This window comes from Magnolia sinica, chromosome 17 (assembly GCF_029962835.1).
Source record: "Magnolia sinica isolate HGM2019 chromosome 17, MsV1, whole genome shotgun sequence".
Taxonomy (NCBI): Eukaryota; Viridiplantae; Streptophyta; class Magnoliopsida; order Magnoliales; family Magnoliaceae; genus Magnolia; species Magnolia sinica.
The window spans coordinates 2,213,057-2,236,722 of NC_080589.1; the positions used below are offsets into that span (position 1 = coordinate 2,213,057).

The following is a 23,666-nucleotide window of genomic DNA, read 5'->3' on the forward strand; positions in this document are numbered from 1 at the left end:
TTACCCATTTGTGGGATTTTAAATTGCAGACTTAGGGTTTCTGAGTTACCCGTTAATGGGACTCTCAACGGTCAAGCAGTTAAATGTGTAGTCTAAAAACTTGCTGAGTCAACTCAACTGGATTCAACTGGGTTTCAAGTTTTAACTCATTTAAAATTCATTTCCACTGGGATTTGATAGATCCCCTTGTATAGGGGATTTGATTTTATTTTTAAAACCTGAATGGCCTCATATAGGGTTTAAAATAGTAGAGTTGGGGTTTTCTGAGTTGCTTGTCAATCAAGGCCTAAGGATCAAGCCTACATGAGTGGTTTAATAACTTGCTGTGTCCACTTGAAACTAGACTGAGTGAACTGGATTCATGTGGGTTTCAAGTTAAGTAAAAATCATTTCCACTGGGATTTAATAGATACCCTTGTTAGGTAAATCTGATTTTATTTTTAGGACTAGATGCCCTTATATGAGGTTTTAAATTGTAGACAAGCTGTTTTTGAATGGCCTGCCAATGGGAGGCCCAATGGTCAAGCACCTACATGTGTGGTGGTTTAAAAACTCGCTGAGTCGACTCGACTGAGTCAACCTGACTCAATTAAGTTTCAAAGGTGCTTATAATTGAATAATGACATCACCTTTATTAGACCATTGTTTACTTTATCCGGAAATGTAGTTTTGGTTTCTTTTACAAGCTTACCTAACTCTTGATTTAGAAGCTATAATTTTTTTATTTTTTATTTCAAACAAACACCTTGAAATGATAATTGTATCTCATTTAGTATATTACACAGGAAATTAGAAAACCAAATATCCATAAAAGTTTATTTGGAATGTTGGATTAAGTGAAACCTACATTTGGTGGACTATGAAATTGTAATCAACGGATCGGATTTCATAATTGATAATGGTCACTTGTATGAATATACAACTTGATTGTCACATATAAAGACACATGTGAATGGATAGCATGGATAAAACATGTGCATTAATCAGAAATCCTACCGTATTTCCTACTATAATTGGATCATATGTAGAGTTGGGCATGGGCTGACTCGACTTGGGAAACTTGCCTCGTGCGACTAGATCCAATCCGAACCAAGTAGACTTCATCCAACCCAAACTCAAATCATGTCGGGTTCAAGTCACCCAGTAACTCGGCTTGATTTGACCCGAAATCCAACTTGGTATTGACTCAACTCAGTACTTGTGATCGGGTCGGACTTGATCCGAATTAGTACAGGCTCAACTCGGACTCGGTATTGAGTCGGGTCAAGTTCGGGCCGGGTCTATTTCAAAATCGAATCGAGTCAAGTCAGTTCTAACTCGATCCAACTCAACTCAATACCCAGCTCTAATTATATAAACTTGAATTAATCTTCTTCTTCCCACCATTTTACAACACCGTACCAAAATCACAAACTTGTGAATTTACAAATTTTCTAAATAGTCGTAGTCTTTCAACTTTTTGGCTGTTTGTGATGGTCCATGACACCCATTGGTAGGGATGGTCGACCATGTGTAGTGGTCCCAATGAACCAATTGGTTACATCTAATATTAATTATATCAGAAAAATGGTTTGATCATTGATTTAGACTGTCCATCCTGGTGTGGCCCAACTTTGATGGCCCATCTCTTTCAAATATAATTTATGATGGTTTATATTGAGAAAGTTTGATCATTGATTTGAATTGTCTATGGTATCTGGCAACATCATCTATGCATCAGATCCAAACCGTCCATCTGGTTCTCCCTTTCGTTCTAACCGTAGAAACCAAAAATCATGTGGATACAAAACCCCAGGCCTTTGAATTCACCGTGGTGTGGCCCATCTGGATCTTCGAATGGCCTAATTTTTTATTTTTTATAGGGAAGATCTTGTTGGTTGGACGTACCCCCAGCTGATACTTGTGGTGTAGCCTACCAGACTATGATCGACATGTCAGATGCTGTTGACTGTGGGGTCAATCAACGGCTCTGATGTACCATACACGTGAATCATGTGGGGGTGACCCACAGTTCCACAGTGGCTGTATCTCTGGACAGGGATCACCAGATACAAGCTCTCCACACAGGCATGCGGTATCTGCGCCACTCATCAGGTGGGTCACACGTAATATGGAGTGGGCGTGGCTTCCGTTGATCCGACTGTAGGGCCCACCGTGATGTATTTGCCTTACATCCATGCCGTCCATCCGTTTTGAAAGATCATTTCAGGGCATGATCCCAAAAAATGAAGCAGATTCAAATCTCATGTGGGCCATACCACAGGAAACAGTGGTGATTGAGCGTTAAAAACTTCCTATGGGCCACTAGTTTTGGATCGAGCTGATATTTGTGCAGTCCCTTCATCCCAAAGACATTATCAACAGGTTGGATGGCAAATAAACGTTCTGGTTGCCTCAAAGAAGTTTTTAATGGTGGGTATTCAATCACCACCGTTTCATGTGGTGTGGTCTACCTAAGATTTGGATCTGCTTTATTTTTGGCGTCAAGCTCTAAAATGAGCTGTCAAAACGGATAGACGGTGAGGATGTAAGGCACGTACATCATGGTGGGTCCCATAGTTAGGTATCCTCCGAGGGCGCGTCCCATCCATTTCTGGATAAACGGATAAGATCAGGAACATCGTGGCCCACCTGATGCACGATCTCGATTTCCCCACGTGTGTCGATGAGAGGGCGCTTGTTTGGTGCGTGCAGATGCGCTGTTGCAAACTCCATGCCTCTGCTCTGTGAACTTCAGATGCTTTTCCTTGGTCGTTGCTGAAGAAAATCCCTCCCTCCTCTACAGGGTCTCTGCTCTTCTCTGCGATCTCAATCTCAAAAAACCCAAGAAGAATCACTCTCTGTTTCTCTTTGACATTTCCAGGGAAGATTTCCACTCCTCTCTCTCTCTCTCTCTCTCTCTCTCTCTCTCTCTCTCTCTCTGTTTGTTTGTTTTTTTTTTAAGAAATTGAGAAGATCTGTTCTGGAGATTTGGCTGAGGGAATCTTGTGTTCTAGAAGTTGCTTTTACTGGTTTTTTACTTGCATTTTTAGAGGATTTAGGGTATTTGGGTATGTGGTTTGCTATTGTTTGGATCCATGGATGCGTGGGTGTGCTGTTTCTAGATTTCTGGGGGCGTAGCGAGGCGGATTAGGAATTTTTTTTGTGTGGTTGTCTTGATTTTTGGAGGTTGAATTTGATGAAGGAGGGGGGGAATTTGGTTTTAGAATCTGGGTTTGTTGAATTTTGGGGTTTTTGAAGGGTTTTTTCGGATTGTTGGGTTTTGTGGGATTTGGAAATTGGGTTTGCTGGGTTTTAGCGGGTTGAATTTTGGGTGTTTTGTGTTTTGGAGGGTTCTGGATTGTGGGTGTTTTGGATTAATGGGTTTTTAAAGGTTTCCGGAATGTTGGTTGTTTGAATTTGTGGGTTATGATTGATGGAGGCGAGAATTGGAGGTGAAAGTCATCGTTTTTATAGTCCGGTTGTGCCGGATTTCTTGTTGAAGGAGGGGGAATTGATGGGGTCTGGAAAGAAGAGCATGGAATGGGATTTGAATGACTGGAAATGGGATGGCAATCTATTTGTCGCCAGCCCTTTGAATTCCAACCCTCCAGATTGCCGGAACAAGCAGTTCCTTCCAGCTGGATCGCGAATTCCAGCAAGTGCAGGTTTGTCAAACAGTTCATCTTCTTGCTCTGATGAGATCGATGTGGAAGGCGGGAGAGGGAAAGGAGAGTTGGAGAAGCGGAGGAGGGTTGTCATGGTCAAGGAAGATGGGTTGAATGATGAAGCTGGATCTCTAACATTGAATCTTGGCGGGCATGTTTATCCAGTCACGGAAGCCAAAATTGCAAATTTGGAAGGGAAGAAGAACCATTTGCAAGGGTTGAATGCAAGCCGCTCAGTTTGCCAGGTAGAGGGTTGCCGGGCAGATCTGAGTAATTCCAGGGACTACCATAGGAGGCATAAGGTCTGTGAGATGCACTCGAAGGCCACCAAGGCACTTGTTGGCAATGTTATGCAGCGTTTCTGTCAGCAGTGCAGCAGGTTAGTAGTTGGTTGAGCAATGCCTTGTTTGTTAATATTGTATGCAATTTCATGATTTAGTAATTTCTAGTTGCTGTTTGTGTTTTGATTCCTCTGGTTTATAGTTCTGCATATCCTACTTTTTGGACTGGTGTGGCTGTGGACTATTTTTCTAAACTGCTATCTGAAGAAGATCGGGTCAGGCTTTCACTGGATAACTTGTCTTTAGAGTGTCTCTTTCTGGAGGAGGTTATGTCTTTGGAAAAACCTGTTTTGGTGGAGGAAATTAAGGAAGCTGTCTTCAGTTTAGATCAAGACAAGCTACCCCCCTGTGGACCTGATGGCTTTCTGCTGGCATTCTTTCAATCCTTTTGGGAATTGGTTAAATAAGATGTTTTTGTTTTTATTTTGGAATTGTTTGAATCAGGCTGTCTTCTGCCTGAGTTGGGTGCTTTATTTTTTAGCCTTGATTCCTAAACTGGATGGTGTTGCATCGCTGCAGGTTTTCTGGCCTATCAGCTTGATTGGAAGCTTATATAAGATCCTGACAAAATTGCTAAGTCAGAGTCTCAGATATGTGCTTGGCAAAATCATCTCTCCATTCCAAAGTGCTTTTATCTTTGGGCAACAGATCCTTGACAGTTTGTTACTGGCTCACGAATGTATTGACTCCTATCATCAAGCTGGTAGGCAAGGGATCCTGTGTAAGCTAGATTTGGAGAAAGCTTATGATCATAGTCTGGAGATTTCTTGACTACATGATGTCACATCATCCCTTAAGCTTGGTTAGGCCCATTCGCATCATTCTCTAATGGGTTAACCCAAACAAATGGGCCCCATTGATATTGCTTGGACCATCATCGGTCGTCCATCTATGGACCCCGCTTTGCATCGATTATCGATTACCCATTCTGATTTGTCATGGTCGATTGCCGATTATCGATCGAGGCTGATTACCGATTCCGATTTGTCGTGGCCGATTGCCGATTATCGATCGAGGTTGATTATCGATCGAGGCCGATTACCGATATTGATTTGTCATGGTCGATTGCCGATTATCGATCGTAGCTGATTATCGATCGAGGCCGATTGTCGTGACTGATTGCTGATTCCGATTATTGTGGCCAATTGTCGATTCCGATTATCGGGGCCCAATGTGATGTATATGCGGCCCGTATTTGAGGCCCGCTGTGATGTGTATTAAGCCCGTGTTTAAGGCCCAATGTGATGTATATGAGGCCTATGTGATGAGGCTCATTGTGATGCATTTAAGGGTCAGGCGATGGAGCCCATTGTGATGTATGTTAGGCCCATGTGAAAGACCTATCGTAGTGTGTATTAAGCTCTTGAGTGGGGCCCATGGTGTCGTATATTTGGCCCTCGTGTGAGGCCATGGGTCCACTATATATTAGGCTCTATGTGAGCCATTCCTTGGGGGCAATGCTGGTTAAATGTCCAAATTGTCAAGTCTGATTGTCGATGTCAGTTATTGATACTGATTGTGAGTATGTGACAACATAGCGTCATGATACATGCCCATACGCATCATCTGCATGTTTGTTATGAGATGTGGTTGATCATTGCTAAAATGGGATGATGTTTGTTCTCCCCTTTTAGCTGGAGGGGCTAGAATCAAAAGACTCGATGAGATCAATTCAACATTGCTGGGTAAATGGGCTTGTAGATTTAGAAAGGAAGTGGGCAGCCTTTGGAGATCCATTATAGCAGCTAAATATGGTTCAAATACCATGGGATGGTGGAATAAGGAATCCTCTCTTTGTCGTGGGTCTCATATATGAAAAAGTATTGCCAAGTTTGCCCCTCAAGTTTTTTATGGGAGGAGGTTTGCCCTTGGTGATGGCTCTCGTATTAGATTCTGGGAGGACTGTTGGTGCGGTGAAGTCCCTCTTCGGGAGTCTTATCCTTCTATTCCGGCTATCTGCTCAGTTCTAAAGGTCTTTGTAGTGGATTGTTATTGTGGTTTGGATGAAGGGGAAGGTGTGGGTTCCACCTTGCCAGTGCAACTTTCGGGATGAGGAGGTGGACCAATTGGTTTCCCTTCTTTCTCGTCTGGAGGAGATTAGGCCTGTGTTGGGGGTAGCAGACTCCCTGATTTGGAAATTCCACCATTCCGGAAACTTTTTGGTGAAGTCCCTTTATTCCATGATTGCTTGCTCATCTAATCAATCACTTGATTGTCATGCAGGGCTAGTCTGGCTCTTGGGTGCCCCTCCAAAAGTGACCGTCTTCGCTTGGTTAGTGGGGAAGAACTGTATTTTGACCATTGATTATCTTCGCAAAAGATTGATAATTCTTCCCAACATTTGCTTGCTTTTCTACAAGGATGCGGAGTCAGTGGATCACATCTTTATGCGTTTCTCTTTCACTTGGGAGATCTAGAGTAACATCCTCAGGCTTTCAACATTGGATGGGTTATGCTAGCTTCTGGTGGTGTGTTGTTTCATTTGTGGTTAGTTGTGGAGGGAAGAGAAACAAAGGATCAAAATTGAAATGGAATCTCTCGCTGCTTGCTGTTATCTGGAGTTTTTGGTTGGAACAGAATGATTGCTGCTTCAATAATAAGAGCAGTTCTTCCTAGGGGGTTATCTGTAGGGTTAATGCTTTCGCGAGAGATTGGGTTCTTTTATTTCTTTGAGTTTGGGTGCCGTGAGGCTGTTGTATTCCACTTTTCCTTTTCTTTTGTTTCCTCTAATTTTCTTTTGGTTATTGGCCCTTAATAAAGCAATATCTTAAAAAGAAGAAGAGAGAGTACACTTTGAAAGGAAAACCTTACATTTGAAAAACCATGGATCAAGAAATCTGTCAATAAGAATCCTAAAAGTGTTTTATTTATTTATTTATTTAAAAATTTAGTTTTTGTAATTTCCAGGGAATTGGGGAACGGTCAATGGTCAAAAAGTAAAATCTCTCTCTTAAATATTGTGGAAATGAGTATTGCCAAGTTTTTTAAAAGGAAAAAAGAAAACATCTTTCCTTTCTTACCTCGGCTTGCCTCTCTGTGTTGGTAAGCTCGTGAAATATCAATGGGTCAAAGTGATTGAGATAATGGAGAGGAAGCTTTCGTCGTGGAAAGGTAGACTTCTGTCCCCTGTGGCGGAATACTTTAATTAAGGTTGCCCTCTCTAATCCCCCTCTCAATTTTATATCGCCGTTTTGGTGTTTGAAGTTTGTTATTTCTAGGATTGATAAGCTAAGGAGGGGCTTCCTTTGGCACAACAGAGCAGCTAAGGGAGTGCAGGTGTTAGATAGCTCGATGACATGAATTCAGCCTTATTGGGTAAGTGGGTTTGGAGATCTAGGGTAGAGGGTAGTCTATAGAGGAACATCGTTACTGGTAAATATGACATATCCAACATGGGTTGGCGGACCAAGGACTCGTCTCTTTATGGAGCATCCTATCTTTGGAAGGTTGTTGCCCAGGTTGTGAGCAAAGTATCCGCTGTTATGGATTTTACTATCCGGAATGGGGCTTGGGTTAGATTCTTGGAAGATATTTGGAGCATGGTGTGTCGTAAAGGCCGTTACGTAAAGATGGTAGCAACCGTTACAGGTTATGGGGTCGTAACGACCGTTATTGAAAAAAATGACCCATAATGGCCGTTACAACCCCATATCATGCTGGTTGTTATAGCCCGTATCTAGGGCTATACATCGAGCCGAGTCGAGTCGAGGTGGGCCAAGCTCGGCTTGACTCGTCCATGCTATACTCGAGTTCGAGCTCGAGCTTGAGCTTGCCCTCGAGCTCAACATTGAAGCTTGGCTTGTTTGCCAAAGCTTTCGAGTCGAGCTAGTGGTTCGAGTCGAGCCGAGTTTAACTCGAGTCGAGTCGAGTTTACCTCGGTAGGTTAAAGGAAAGAAAAAGAGGGAATGAGGACGGGTAGGGTCGGGTAGGGTTTTTTAGTAAAAACTTTTAAGTTTTAACTTTTTTTTATTTATTTTTTATTTTTTAAAAACTTAAATATATATATATATATATTATATTTAATATTAATATAATATATATAATATATATTATTAAAATATATTACTCGAGCCGAGTCGAGCTCGAGCTTCGAGTCGAGTCGAGTTCGAGTCAAGTCGAGTTGAAATACACCGTGGTCGAACTTGGCTTGAACTTAACTCGAGCTTTAGTAAACAAGCTTGACTTGCCTTGAATCGGCCTTTCAAGCCGAGTCAATTTGGGCTCAGTCGAGCCAAGTCGAGCGAGCTTTTCAAGCTAGCTTGACTCGTGTACAACCCTACTCGTATCGTAAAGGTAACGACGGTGACCGTTATGGCCATTGTTACCGCTATGGAATACCTTGGTTTGGAGTGGGGAGTCCTTGCTTCGATGCTGTTTTCGTTGCCCATTGTTTCTTGGCTTCTGAGGATAGGGGTGTGTGGGTTCCTCCTTGCGGACGATATCTGTCAGATTTGGAGATCGATGACATGGTACGACTTTTTTCTCATATGCAGAGGATGTGACTCTCTAGGTGTGAAAGACTTGATGGTTTGATTGAAGGATAAATTGGGAGTCTTCTTGATGAGGTCCTTTTATTTTCTCACTTACCAGTATGAGGATCCTAGTTCCTGTCTCCATACTGCCCTGTTTGGTCCTACGATGCCGCTCCTAAAGTCTTGCTTTTCGCTTGGCTTGTTGGTAGGAATATGATCCTTACTAAATTTGATGCAGGACCAATGTATGATGCTAAACCATAAGTAGAGATTAGTCAGTAAATTAAGTTAATTAATTAAAAGTCATAAGCATGCTAAAACCATCAAACATCTCATGATCCTAAGAAGAAATTATGAAGAGTTCAAGCCAAACATCCTTCATGAACAATAAATACGAGAAACATGGATCTAATGGATGTAGGGACATCCAAATAGCATAGGGATAAGTCTATTTTAATAGGGAAAACCTAATACTACCTAGGGAAGGCTAGGGTTAGGGAAATTTCGTGAAACGATGAAATTGGGGCTAAATTGGGCGAATTGGTTACGGGGTTTTATGACCTTAGGTGTTAATTGAAGGGAATTAGGGTTTTGGGTGGTAGGATGTTAGGGATTTTAGGTTAATTAGGGCAATTAGGAATTTAGGGGTTTTGGGGATTTGGGAAAAATAGGAAATTATGGAATCTAGGGTTAGGATTAGGGTTTAGGGTAAGGGGCAAAGGGGTTTTGGTGTGGTAGTAAAAGGGAAACAAAGATGGAAGAGGGAAACCGTATGGACTAGCCTAGGGCTTCACATGTGCGACCGTACAGTCATACGTGTGGGCTAGATGGGTTTGGATTTTGGGGTTCCAATGTTTGAGTTGTGGAGAAAGGTGTAACAGTGAAGAAAGGGAAATGTTCTCAGGGATTTTGGGGAAATGGAAAAGAATAAGAAAAGAAAATTGAAGAAATACCTTGATTGTTGATGAATTTATGTAAGTATGGTAATAGGAGGAAGCCTCGCACTTCCGTTGATGAAGATAAGCCTTGCACCGATCTTCCTTCCAAATTACATGGATGACATCCTCACATCACATGAAGATTAGAGAGAAAGTAAGAGAATTTTCTTTCTTTTCAATGAGCAAAAAACCACATGAGAGAGGTCTCACCCCCCCCCCCCCCCACTAAATAGTCTCAAAAACTTTTCCAAATTACAATAAAGTTCCTATCTCCTTTACTTTGATCAAAACAACCCTACTCTAAACAAAAACACATAATTCCCTTCATAAATAGTTCAAAAAACATAAATCAAGCTGAAAAATAAACCCTAAGACAATCGTAAGCCTTTGTATCATCCATCGGGCCGCACAAGTGGCCATGGTCACAATCCAACGGTGATGATGGTCCTGACCGTGATCCGATGGTCAGAATGAGATGATGATGGAAATCAACAGTCCGATGCTCCTCTGGAAGATGTCATGAAGATCTAGGCCCACTAGTGGGCCCCATGTATGGGTTGTCCATCCACAAGGACACCAATGCTCTCCTCGCATACACTTGAACGGGTGTGCTGATGTCCTCATCAATTTGCCTTCTTTGTTTCAGAGATGACGAGTCAGTTGATCATTTGTTCACCCACTGCCTCTTTGCTTGGGATGTCTAGTATGATATTTTGCTCTCTTTTAACGTCTCTTGGGTGATGCCAAGCTCCATTGAGTGTCTGTTCCATTCTTGGCATGCTGGTAGGGACGGGAGAAAAGGTAGGTGATGCAAGAAAATTAAACATTTGCTCTAAAAGCTCGAACTGATAGAGCATGGCGAATTAATCCCTTTATCTCATAGCCCAGGCCCCACATCGCATGGGTTAAGACCTTGGCCGAACCCTCCTCGTGGGCCCCACATCACATGGGTACTGCCTCACACGAGCCACCCACCCCGAGTGTGTCCTCGCATCCCACAGGCTACCCCACTCAAGCCCAGTATGAAAATGCTCCTGCATTAGTAGGTCCGAGTGGAGGGTGCTACCCCACTCAAGCCCAGTATGAAAATGCTTCTGCATTAGTAGGTCCGAGTAGAGGGTCGCTCTGCTCACCATTCTATGGACTCCTGGATTGAGAGGAATAACTGTTGTTTCTGTATAAAGTGGTTCCTCTCTAGGGGCTATGGGGTAGATAAAATTGTGTGTCATGGATTGGGTGCCCTGAGTGGGGGTGGGGGGTCAACAGAAAGTTAAGGAGGAGGAGAAGACCTTCCATTTGCTGTCCAGTGAAAAACGAAATATATTTGTCGGCATTTTTCAGTAGCGTCGCCTTGCTTTTTTGCTTTCTTCTTTTTACCAGCACCAAATTGCCTGCAGTCCACTCTCTAAGCTTTAATTTGAGCGATTGAAGCCTTTTCAGGCATTTGTATCCTGGCCATCCTCCCAAATCATACTCTCATTACAACTGAATATAATCATCCTTTTGCACACTTGGTCTCTACCTGACATTGTGAGATTCACCTCATCACATTTCAGATGTGTCTGCAAGAAGCGAGAATTGATTTATTACCAATTACAATATTTGCCAATTCAATGACTCTTATTACCATTTTAAATGCCTCTGATAGAGAAATTTATGCCACCACATGCAATTTGTTTTTGCGTATTCATGCAAGATGTTTTCTGTTGGTAAGTGATCTTTTCTTTATCTTTTTACCTTTTATTGTTAGGTTTCATATTCTTCAAGAATTTGATGAAGGTAAGAGAAGCTGCCGTAGACGTTTGGCAGGCCATAATAGACGCAGGAGGAAAACTCATCCTGATGCTGTTGTTGGTGGGAGTTCCTTGAATGATGATCGGGCTGGCAGCTATCTATTGATAACCCTACTAAAAATTCTCTCGAATTTGCATTGTAATTACCTTAACCTTCTTATCACTTCTATTCCATTTCTTTCCAATAGAGATATGATGTTAGACGATTTCTTGTTCAAGCCTTTCATTAGTATTTGCTTATTTGGTCTTTTTATTTTACCTGATAATGGTTTGAATTTTGTCATTCATAAAGCCGACCTTAACAGCTGGGACAAGCTATGCTCTTTCAGCTGAGAAGCAGGGTGGCAGCAGCAACAAGCAGAACATAGGCTGCTTTAACACCATCTGAGAATAATGAGATAGCTAAGCAGGATTGACACTTAAAGTAGAAGAAAATAATTCAGGACAAGGTTTTCTTACTCTTAATTTCTGCAATGCCAGCTTAGAGAGTCGCATTAGAGAAGGGCAAGCATCTGAAAGATGTCACTGAAGAAAGGGAAGAATGTCTAAGATTAAACAAAACATATTCGGTTTTCTTTATAAAGAATATTCAGCCAATCACTATTTGAATATTGGTCATATCGAGGAACATGCTTCTCCGCCCTTTTTGAGTTCCTATGGCTAGTATTCATATTGTTACCTGTCAAATTCCATGTCAAATTCCATGGATTCAGTTGTGGTGGTAAATATAAGATCTGGGTTATTTTTCTTCTTCTTCTTCTTCTTCTTCTGGTTGTTTTCCATGCATTTATCTTGGTTAGATGGGTAGCTTCTTTCTGAAAGAAGCAAATTGTTAATGAGTTTCTAATCTGTTGAGAATTTTTCCAATGATGTTGCTATCTTCTTCATTTGTCACTTAGAACTTGTTATTTCTTTCTTGATGGTATTTTAACTTGGGTCAGTTAACTCGATGATCTCTGAATTGCAGCAAATACCTCGGACCAGGCGAAGGATCAGGGCCTTCTATCACATCTTTTGAGGAATCTTGCCAGCATTGCCGGAACGTCTGATGGGAGGAACCTATCCGGACTTCTGCAGGCTTCTCAGGATTTGCAGAAGAATGGGACTTCTGTTGGGACATCTTCAGAAGTAGTGCCGGCTTTTCTTCCGAATGGTACTACTTGTGTTAGTGCTCAAGGATCCTCCAGACCTTTATGCTTACCCTCCGATGGAATCAGATGTGCTGATGCTCAAGATCAGTTGGAGAGGCTGGTGAATCAGTCTCAATCTGTCACAGTAGCTGCAGTAGGGCAGGCGCAGAAAGGAATTGTTGTAGGCAATTTGCTTGGTGAAGCAGTGAGAGCTATTCCCACTACAGAACCCACAAACATATTTTCAAGAAAAGACAACCTTCCGTTCAAAGCAGAAGTTTCAAGCTCGTTACAGCACAAGTGGCCCCCAGAATCTACAGAAGAGCAGGCCAAAAGAAATAATATAGATTTGAATGACATTTATATTGACTCACAGGACTGCACAGAAGAATCTGAGAGGACAGAGAGCCATGCAAAGGGGGCTGGTGCTCGTTATATTCCTTCATGGGTACCGCAGGACTCTCATCAGTCAAGTCCACCTCAGACAAGTGGTAATTCAGATTCACCATCTGCTCAGTCACTAACTAGTTCCAATGGAGATGCGCAGGTATATCTTTTGTTGCAACCAAGGTTCAAATGTTGGTACTGCTGCAGATATCTTTTTATTTATTTATTTATTTAAATCCGTTGGTTTGACTGTATCAGCAAAGCTTTAGTATTGGTCATGTCAGTTTTCAGAAAAAGAAAGAAAGGAAAAAATGTATTGGCCGGAATTTTGAACCATGCTTGTGATTTGCATATCTATTATTATTATTATTTTTAAACAATATGGAAACAAAATGGCCACATGCCAGCTAACGATGATTCAGGCACTGTTGGACAATCGGTCAAAGTATTTCTCTATTGGGGTTCCTCAATTTCCATTTTGGTGAAGTTAACCTTATTGGTTAAGTTCAGATTGTATTGTTTGTGCGTGCATGTGCATGTATGTACGTATGTGAGAATTGATAACGCGGGCATTGTATGTGAACTTACACATATAGCCGTGAATTTCCTGCTGATGTATCATGTGTGGGACATCAGAGCACTGCAAAAGGTATACATGGAGAAATTAAATGAGAACGTGCATGTATGGATGTTTGTATGCAAGAGTTGATAACATATAGGCATTGTCTTTGAATTTTCACATATAACCCTGTCTTCCCCGCCGACATATTGTGAGTAGGACATCCGAGCAGTGCAAAAAGTATAAATTAAGACATTAAATGTGAACATCAACTATTCAAAAATTGAAAATTTTCAGTAGTTTCACTTGCGAGATTAAAAATTGTATCATTTTTATTTTTATTTGAAAGATAATGCATTTTTATTAGGGAAAAGACCAACAGAAAAAGAAAACAGGATTACAAACTACAAGCTACCACCCTAAAGACCAGCCCCAGGATTACAAGAAAGTCAGTCCACCCACTCAGCAATAATATACTGAAAGACCCGATTAAGAACCCCACCCGCTGAAACCCTCTTGATTATGGAAACAACGATTGTTTCTTTCCAACCAAATCACTCATAATGCGGCTAGCACCCAAATAAAAACTTTTTCATACCCATCGGGATGTACAATCTCTTGATAGTGTAGGCAATGGCAGAAAACAGCCTCATGGTGTACTTTTTTTTTTTTATTGGATCGGCAAAGATGTTTTAAATGTGGTGTACTAAATTGGCGCCCGATAAAATATCAATACATTGGTTAGACGTAGTTTTAGTGATGCTGCATCCCAAATAAAAACTTTATCATACCCATCGGGATGTACAATCTCTTGATGGTGTAGGCAATGGCAGATAACACCCTAATATGGTGTACTATCTATCTATCTATATATATATATATATATATATTGATCGGCAAAGATGTTTTTAATTTGGTGTACTAAATTGGCCTGATAAAATATCAATACATTGGTTAGACGTAGTTTTAGTAATCCAATATTTGTGCAATTAAGGAGAGGATAACTAATAAAAGCAAAGTAGAAGAGAAAGTTCTGCTCACTACAAGTAACGTATTTCATATATGGGACACAAAATTTTCCTGCATTTCTATTGAGTATGATTTCCCTATTTATCACCTCTTATTCGTTCACTTGAATGCTATTTCAAATTGCCATCACTCACTCAAGTTCTAGGAACCAAATATGCAATACTAATGTAAGAAATACAGACATGGGGACATGCCAAGAAAGAAAAAAATGAAAAAAAAAAAGAAAAAAGAAAAAAATGACTCTGAAAGTATAAATGATTTGATAGAGAGGGACAAAGCATTGCAAATGTCTGGGAAGTAGACAAATCGTCTGTTTTCTCGGTCAGATCTTTCTTCAAGCAGCTATCGGCCTCTAACTACGACACCTCTATACAGCATCCTCACTTCATTTGGAAGTATGCCGTTCTCCCTAAGCTTCATGTGTTTGGATGGTTGGCTGGGAAGAGTCGAATCCTCACTGTGGATAACCTGAGGAAAAAAGGAATGATCCTTCCTAATGTTTGCATATGCTGCATGTCTGCTGAAGAAACTGTGGACCATTTACTGATCCACTGCTCCTTTGCCAACTCCATTTGGACAGTCATTCTATCTTGTTTCAAAGTCAATTGGTGCTTCCCTAGAGACGTGGATACACTACTCAAGGCCTGGCATGGTGTTCGACTTGGTAAATCTCTATCTCGGTTATGGTGTATGGCGATTTTGGTGACTTGGTGGGCTGTTTGGATCGAAAGGAACAATCGGTGCTTTCGGAAGGAGTCGAAGCCCCCTCACTTAGTGTGCTCTTTTGTTAAGTGTTTCATTGCTGAATGGGCTTCCCATATGGATGGGTTTAATGTTGATCTAGCTTTTCTTGAGGCTTCCTAGGTGCTGCTATCTCAGCAGTTCCTTTCCTCCTGTTATTCTCTTCCTTTTAATACAAGTTATCTTTTTTTTTTTAAAAAGCATTGCAAATGTGCAATAACATACCATCCTTACATTTTTGGAGCACTTGTCAATGATTTTAATCCACATGCAAGAGATATGGATATGCAGTCTGCACGCGGTCTGACGCAGGACAGACGAGAGGTGCAAAAGCAGGATGATGGAGGTCAATGCTAGCGATATGCATTATGCACTCATTTTTTCTTTCTTTCTGATGGATACTGTAGACCTTATTCAAAGAAACAATAAAGAAGAGAACACCAAGAATTCGGGGCAGAGGACATGAATCTCAAAGACTCATGACACACCCGTATCATTATCCTCCCCTTTGACATGATTGAATGAATTATTTAATCTAGTAGAGAGATCAAGGATTTTGTTGAAAATGAATGCTAGTTTCCAAGGTCCCAATTTCCTCTTTCAGCCCATCTAAAATATGCACCATTATATTCTCTACCCTGTTACTCAAATAGACTACAAGAATGCCATTATGTTTTTCTTACATGAGCCAGACATCTGCAGATTTGTAATGAATATCTAGGACTGTGCCTTTGTTTACGTATTAATTTCTCGTGAATCCAAAATTTCCGTCCTTTTAAGTATCTGAACTTCAATGTCAAATTTGAGTATCTTATCAAAATTTTGAGCATTTACAAAAAAGGAAAGTATTTTATCAAGTTGCATATGCATGTAGTATTCTTTTCTAATGTCCACTTTCTGTTGGTTCCAGAATCGCACAGATCGGATTGTTTTCAAACTCTTTGGCAAAAACCCAAGTGATTTCCCACTTGTTTTGCGAGCACAGGTATTGCCTGATCTTGAATTCATTTCTCGCTATCATATGTTTTAGAGTCAAACTTTCAGGTTTTTTAGCTTGTTTCTCCCCCTAGATTGTCTGATTTTGTGAAATATTTGAAATTTCAGATACTCGATTGGTTATCCCATAGTCCTACAGACATCGAAAGCTACATAAGGCCTGGCTGTATCATTCTAACCATTTACCTTTGTCTAGCGGAGTCTGCATGGGAGGAGGTATGCTTTACATTGAAGTCTGAATATGGAAAATTGATATCCTCTTTTCAAATACCTGTACTTATTTTTTCAACTTTTGTGCTGTGTACAGCTTAGCTGTAAACTAGGCTCCAGCTTGCATGGGCTTTTGAATGCTTCAAATGATGATTTCTGGAGTACAGGATGGGTGCATGCTAGGGTACGGCATCGGATGGCATTTATCTATGATGGTCTGTTTGTATTCTTCTTTTAGATTTATACCTTTCAGTTTGTTTCTAATTGCAGTCCTCTATGCAGGAACATATTACTCTCAACCTGAAAATGTGCATAGGATCCTCGGGTTGTCATTATATTCAAGTAGGGCCATGATTTAGTGCTCCAGGCTGTTGTTCTTGTGTGCCACTGCATGGATGGGCCACGTCCCATGAATCTCCAACATTGGAAGACCTTAGCCATCCAATCCTTGCCTACTTTTCAGTCGAGGGTGGATCATTGTGGTGTTTCTTTTCTTAACCATCCTTTTGAAGGTCACCAACTGAAGGGTAATGATTGTCACAACAAGGGAGACTTTTTGGGCCTTGTCCATTTAATGTGGGGTCTGTTAAATCAGTAGTCTGGATCACTGAATCGTGAGCCTGTCTAGTGCAAACCATGGACCTGAGGATTCTGTGCATATCTTCTGGTCGATTATCATATGCCTCTCTTCTAGTACTAAAAAGCGCTATGAAAGTTCAAGTTCGCTGATTTTTGTCTTCTTTGCTGCTGCAGGTCAAGTCGTGCTGGATGCATCCTTGCCTCCCCAATGTCATAACCATTGCAGGATTTCATGGGTCACGCCTATCGCTGTATCTGTTTCTGGGAGAGCTAGCTTCACTGTGAAAGGCTTTAATCTGTGTAGATCCTCCACAAGGTATCCATCATCCATCCATATGTACTTTTCATACACGTCATTTCTTTCTCCTTACAGGGCCCACCTCCACCCTACCTAAATTAGCTCATGCTTTTCTTCTAATTTTTCAAGGCAAGACCAAGGTTAGCGTTCTATTCCTTTAATGGTGCTGACAAATCCACCTTTCACAGTCTAGACTGCTCACCCATTGCTGGTGGGAGTAACATGAAATTACACTAATTTGAGTGATCCTACCCATCCGCTCGATGGCTCCCAAATGGACGGCCAAATATAAGTTAGTCAACACTCCAAATTAAATGGGTGGATCAGATGGATAGATCGTACAGTCGGTCCGATTTTTATGCCATGCTCCATTCATGATGGGTCCATGATTTACCATCTACATTCTGTATATGTATGCAACATGTATAGTAATTGAGTCGCCACCATTGAGAAATGGTGGGAACCCTTGCTATAGTAGCCTATCCCTGACTTTTCTTCTGGATTCACATCCAAAGGACACACTCTCTTGTTTGGTTTTCAGGTTACTCTGTGCATTCGAAGGCATGTATTTAGCCCCAGAAACATCACAGGCCTCTTTAGAGGACAATGGTATCTCGAAGGAGAACGACGAGATCCAATGCGTCAGCTTCTCTTGCTCACTTCCTGGTGTAACTGGGAGAGGATTCATTGAGGTGCTGTCATGACCCATGTCACTCACCAAGGAGAATGCTACTTGCAGATGCATATCTGCAGTTGCCAATCGCTGATGTCCTATACGTGCTGACATGGCATGACCAGATATCTGGTTGTTCATCAGGTGGTCCTATACGTTTATGAAACAATCAACAGTTTGAACGGCCCACACTCAATCTACATGTATGCCCACCTGATGAGCAGTCCAGATGTCGTGCATGTGTGCCATGTTGACACGCATGAGCGCATCTGGGTTTGGTTGCTGGAGGTGCATACCTGCAATATCATAAATGCAACTTCATATTTGCTCGCTGTTCTTTTGCTATGTTTACCTGAAGGTTCTGTTCTGGTGTTGGGCGTCCAGGTTGAGGATCATGGTCTTAGCAATGGCTTCTTTCCCTTCATAGTCGCAGAACAAGATATGTGTTCTGAAATTCGTACACTGGAAAGGGCAATTGAGTCAAATGAGTGCGATGTCTCTGTCCATAAGAGAACTGATGTAATGGAAGCCAGGAATCAGGCCTTGGACTTTTTACATGAAATGGGTTGGCTTCTACGGAGGAGTCATTTATGGTCTAGATCCAATCATATGGATGCTCACCTGGACAGCTTTCCTTTGAAACGATTCAAGTGGCTCATGGAATTCTCCATGGATCGTGATTGGTGCGCCGTAGTCAAGAAGCTTCTGGATGTTGTATTCGACGGGGCTGTAGATGCTGGTGGGCATTCTTCCGTTGAGCTCGCGTTGTCAGAAATGGGTCTACTCCACAGAGCTGTCAGGAGAAACTGCAGGCCAATGGTGGAGCTTCTGTTGAGATATGTTCCAATGGGCCACCAAAATGAGCAAGGAGTTGGAAAGGGATCTGATGGTGGCTTCTTGTTTAGTCCTGACATGGTGGGGCCTGCCGGTGTGACCCCTCTTCACATTGCAGCCAGTAGAGATGATACCGAGAACATGCTAGATGCTTTAACTGACGATCCTGGACTGGTATGTTCTCCTTCATGTGCTTTATTTCTTACCATTATTTACGCCGAACAAAAGACAGACATGGATTATGCTTCATTCTTTCAGAACAAGTATGGAAGGGTTTGATAAGTCCATTTTGCAATTCGGGTTGTGTTTGGATGCACAAGTGAATTGGATAGTGTGCATATTCAGTTTAATATTAGAGGAAATTGCAAAAAATGATGTTTCCTAGTGTTAATGATGAGAAGTAGCTCTCATTGCAGTTGCATTTCTTTCAAGTTCGACTTGAAGGCTGTGTAATTGCAATTTGGAGCACAGGTCTTCAATATGATCGGCAAGGACATCGCTAGTTGGTTATTTCCACTTTATTGGATTAGGGAGTTGCAATTCGATTTGATAGTGCATCCAAACGAACCCATTGGCACCTCAGTTACTTCATTTACACATGACATATCGTGTGGGGGCGTCAGCTGGCTGGGCTAGGCCAGGGTTTGCCTGAGCCCAACCAGAAAATACAAGACCCGAGCCGGAGCTCAATTTGAATAGAAATGGCCTATGTTTTAGGCTAGACAGCGACCCAATTGGGACTTTGTCAAGCCCCAGCTCAGCCCATTAAGCACTTCCTCTAATGAATCACATGTACAATGGGTTTAAGACTCGGTGACTTGGGTTGATTCGTCCTGTCCCGAGCTGGGTTGGGGGTGACTCGTGGTGTCAAACTGTATCAGGTCTGAGTCGTCTGACCAAGTCCAAGCCAACTCAAGACAAGTCACGTCAGCAGCCCATGCATGTAATACATTCATACTAATACAGATCACTATTATTATTGTTTGGGAACTACTGGACCAATGAGCTTGAATTGAGCCCTGCATTATTACGAATCATGCCAAAATTTTTAGGCTGACCCAACTCCTGGATGTGCAATAGTAGTCTAGGCCCCAGCCTGATTCATGATGGATCATCCCAAGGACGCGACTGGAGCTAGCTGACCTGTTGAGACCCTTAAAATACAGAAGCACCTCTGATTGATTTCCTAAAAGCATAGTGACAAATCTCATTCTCAGCAATTTCTCAGCCCGGAAATATCTTGGGAGATTTTCAAAATTTGAGGGTTTTCTCGGGATATTATTGGGAAAATCTCACCAAAAATAAAAATATTTCATGTAAATTATTAAATAAATTTAGAATTTAACTACACACACACACACACACACACACACACACACACGGAAACGCTCACCTGTGAACCAGTTCGTACCTATTACATACGAACTTTTTTGAGAACCCATCATACGTGTTGTGGATCCAAAATCTGAACCGTTCATGTGAAGCAGCACCTCGTGAAACCCCCCAGGACCAAGTTTTACTTTGATCCAGAACTTTGATGGGCCATGAAAAATTAAAACAGTTTCCTCCCTTGATTTGCATTTCTCTTTGCTATGGCCCACCAGAATTTTAGATCAGGGTGAAAATTTCTCACATGAGGTTTTATGGGATTCCTCATCACATGGACCGTTCAGATTAGACACCCATGACACGTGTGCAAAGGTGCGCACGTGTGTAGGTGCGCAGGGGAGCATGACTCTATATATATATATATATATATATATATATATATATACACACACACACACACAAAATCCTTAATTTTTTAAACTGTTTTTTTGAGTTAATATCGTAAAAACACTATATTCTAAAATCTGCCGAGATTTTGAAAGTATCTCGATAAGATTGTTTACTGTATTTCTCACGATATTAACCATGAGATTTTTAAAACTTCGGCGATATTTGTCACACTACCTGAAAGTACTGCTAGTGGATTCATGGATTGACAACTCGTCTGAGTCAGATGTGACCTATCCAAGTTTACTCGGATTCGGTTGTTTGATCTGGTCTGGCACTACGAGTCAGTAGTGCAAATAGGCCTGAATCGGCCCAACTCAGATGAGTCACACCCTGATGGGCGAGTGGCAACCTGACTCAATACCGAACGAGTTGGTCCAAGTTCGTCAAGTCAAAAACCCATGTTGATAATATTATATTAAAAAATTGGTATTACCTGTGGCCATTTACGGTCTGATCTCTGGCAAAATACTACCACCATGGAGATGTCTTTTCCATCTTGCCTCATTGTTCTTCCTATTTCATGATGCTGATGTGGGTCTTCAAATTCAGGTGGGAATCGAAGCCTGGAAGAGCGCTCGAGACAGCAGTGGTTTTGCTCCTGAAGATTACGCCCGCCTGAGAGGCTACTATTCCTACATCCACCTTGTACGCAAGAAAATGAGCAACAAAGCCGGGCACGTGATCCTTGACATTTCCAGCAATGCCCAGAAGCAAACGGACAGTCCAGATTCTGGTAAGCTAACACGCTTTCAGATTGATAAACAAGAAGTAGGACCAATTCGGCCACATTGCAAGATCTGCGATCAGCGGGTTCTTTACAGAAACACATACTGGTCTCTGCCTTACAGGCCTTTGATGCTCTCTATGGTGGCGATTGCTGCCGTCTGTGTCTGTATGGGCCTGCTATTCCATGGCCCGCCAGACATTCTCTATATGTTTGGTCCATTCAGGTGGGAATTATTGGATTATGGACCCATCTGAGGCAACGGTTGATTTTACTAGTCTGAGAATTGTTGTATCAGTTATAAGCCGTAAATCAGTGAGCCTGTGTTTTTGTTTGGTTGATAAAAATCAGACTGTTGTATGATTTGTTTTGTTAATTAATAGAAATTCCATTTAGATTTTCCATGGGCACCCATTGTGGGGCTCTGCTTCATTTTCAGCTTGTGCAAGTGGGACCCATGGTTTTGTGATCATGGGTGGAAATGGGCCAGGAAGCCCACCTGGTGCGACTTTCGATCAGTCTTGGACTATTAGATTGGCCTGTGGTCCGGGCTTGGGTTTAAAATATTTTTCACTTGTACATGAGTTCTATGCTACAAATACAATAGTTCAATCCCTGATTAGGAGCATGCACGTTGCATTTCTGCTGTTGGTTTCATTTTTGTAAATTTCTTTCTTTTTACATGTGGCCCACTTGATCAATGGATGGATTTAAGACCTTTCTGTGGGAAATAGTGATTTGATCAATTTCAGGTCTGAACCCAACCATTTTTTAGTGCTCGAGCTCGGGCCTACTGTGCTAGGCCCATTTTGTGGTTGGGCCTCAGCCTTCTAGCTTCTGTCTGGCCCTTTACCACCCATGGTTTAGATTAATTGATGATCTGACACGTCTTTGCATAAATAACATTTTTGGCTATTCAGTCCATTTTCTAGTGCCACACGTGCAAATGTGCCCTCACCCATCTTCAAGCGTCCCATGTGCAGTCATCTTCAAACCCACCACATGTGCCATTCATATAGCGTGCAACATGTGCCACCTTTTTTTTTTTTTTTCAAGCACTTCAATGCAATTATGTATAATTCAAAAAAATTATGGAAAATGTTTTGATCATGACACGTGGCACTCAATCTTCAAGTGCCCCATGTATGGCAATATTAATCCTTTATATATATATATATATATATATATATATATATATATATATATATATATATATTACTAATGCGCCAACATGTGCCATTGTCCATCTTCAAGAGCCCCGGCATGTGCCAATGTACCCCATTGGACAATGTGACATGTGTGTTGCAACCCATCTATGAATTTTCTAATAATCTTGTTTCCTTGTTCCTTGAACGAAAAAAAAAAAAAACTGAAAATTCCACTAATCTAGGCTTGTTTAGATTAGATAGAATTCAAAATGTGAATGTGGAAAACCTCTATGAAAAATCAAAATTGTAGAAAACAATTGCTTGTTTTGCAATTAATTTTCCAAGGAATGCGAGAAATGCTTATTAGATTAGGTTTTGTGAAGACATCAATTCACTCATTTTTCATTTAAAAAAAAAAAACACTAATAATAATAATTATCAATTTCTACATCTATTTTTTAAGTCATACAACTGAAAATATCATATTATTGGATACCAAGTTCATTTCCAACGATTTTTTCACTCTCTAATGAACCCATTACCTCAATACAAATTTTACCGCAAACACCGCAGTAGCCGAGGATCTTATTATGGCCCACTGCATTGTATGTTGTGATCAAATGTTAAATTTTAATTATGTTATATATGGAGATTAAAAGCTATTTTGATATTGTCTTCGGTTGGTATCAGAGCCTGGTTTAATAACACACAGTAAATAAAATATTTTGAAAAATATTGCCTGACTATGATATAATATTTGAAATAATTAATATATAAAATGTACATTTAATGAAAAAACCAAGCATAAAATGTACATTTTAAGAACAAAAAAAAAGAAAAAGAAAAGGTAAAACCACATTCTTTCTGCAGTCCATTTTCATTCGTAGATGTATGCATAGGAGGGTTGAGTCAATTGCAGAGAAATGCAGTATCTTGCAACCTGTCGGGTCTTGGCACTGACGGCTACGATACACTCGTGTGAGATCCAAACCGTTCACATAATGTGGCCTACCAAATGATTGGACCAGCCAGATTTTTATCCCAGGGAATCAATTTGGTGGACCTACCTGGATCTGGCAGGTGTGGAAGCAAGGCCCATCTCAAGTTAGAACCTCGGTGGACCCCACCGCTACAGGTCGCGGCACGTGCCGACCTTGTACTTTGTTGGGCATTTGAGCAGTGCATCACGTCCATCCATTTGTAATCATCAAATTCCTTCAATCAGTGGTTAGGATTAAGCAGCCGACGTGATTTTTTCTTCCCTCACCCACCTTCGGTGGGCCATCGCTTTCGGGCTACTCTCCGATTGACTTTTTACAAAAATAGCTTAAATTATAGAAGGTAGTTCTATGATACTCAGGAAGTGTACACGCTTGATACGCAGGCAC

General features: G+C 41.3%; 1 protein-coding gene across 1 annotated transcript; it reads left to right on the top strand.

The window, feature by feature from the left end:
- The first annotated feature begins 2,874 nt into the window (after positions 1-2,874).
- LOC131231878 (squamosa promoter-binding-like protein 1) lies at positions 2,875-21,532 on the top strand. Its single transcript, XM_058228215.1, has 10 exons — positions 2,875-4,026; positions 11,149-11,330; positions 12,159-12,868; positions 15,948-16,022; positions 16,142-16,249; positions 16,341-16,458; positions 16,997-17,138; positions 17,662-17,812; positions 18,178-18,801; positions 20,956-21,532. The coding sequence occupies exons 1-10, from the start codon at positions 3,416-3,418 to the stop codon at positions 21,385-21,387; spliced, it is 3,153 nt and encodes a 1,050-aa protein (XP_058084198.1). The 5' UTR covers positions 2,875-3,415; the 3' UTR covers positions 21,388-21,532.
- The last annotated feature ends 2,134 nt before the right edge of the window (positions 21,533-23,666 follow it).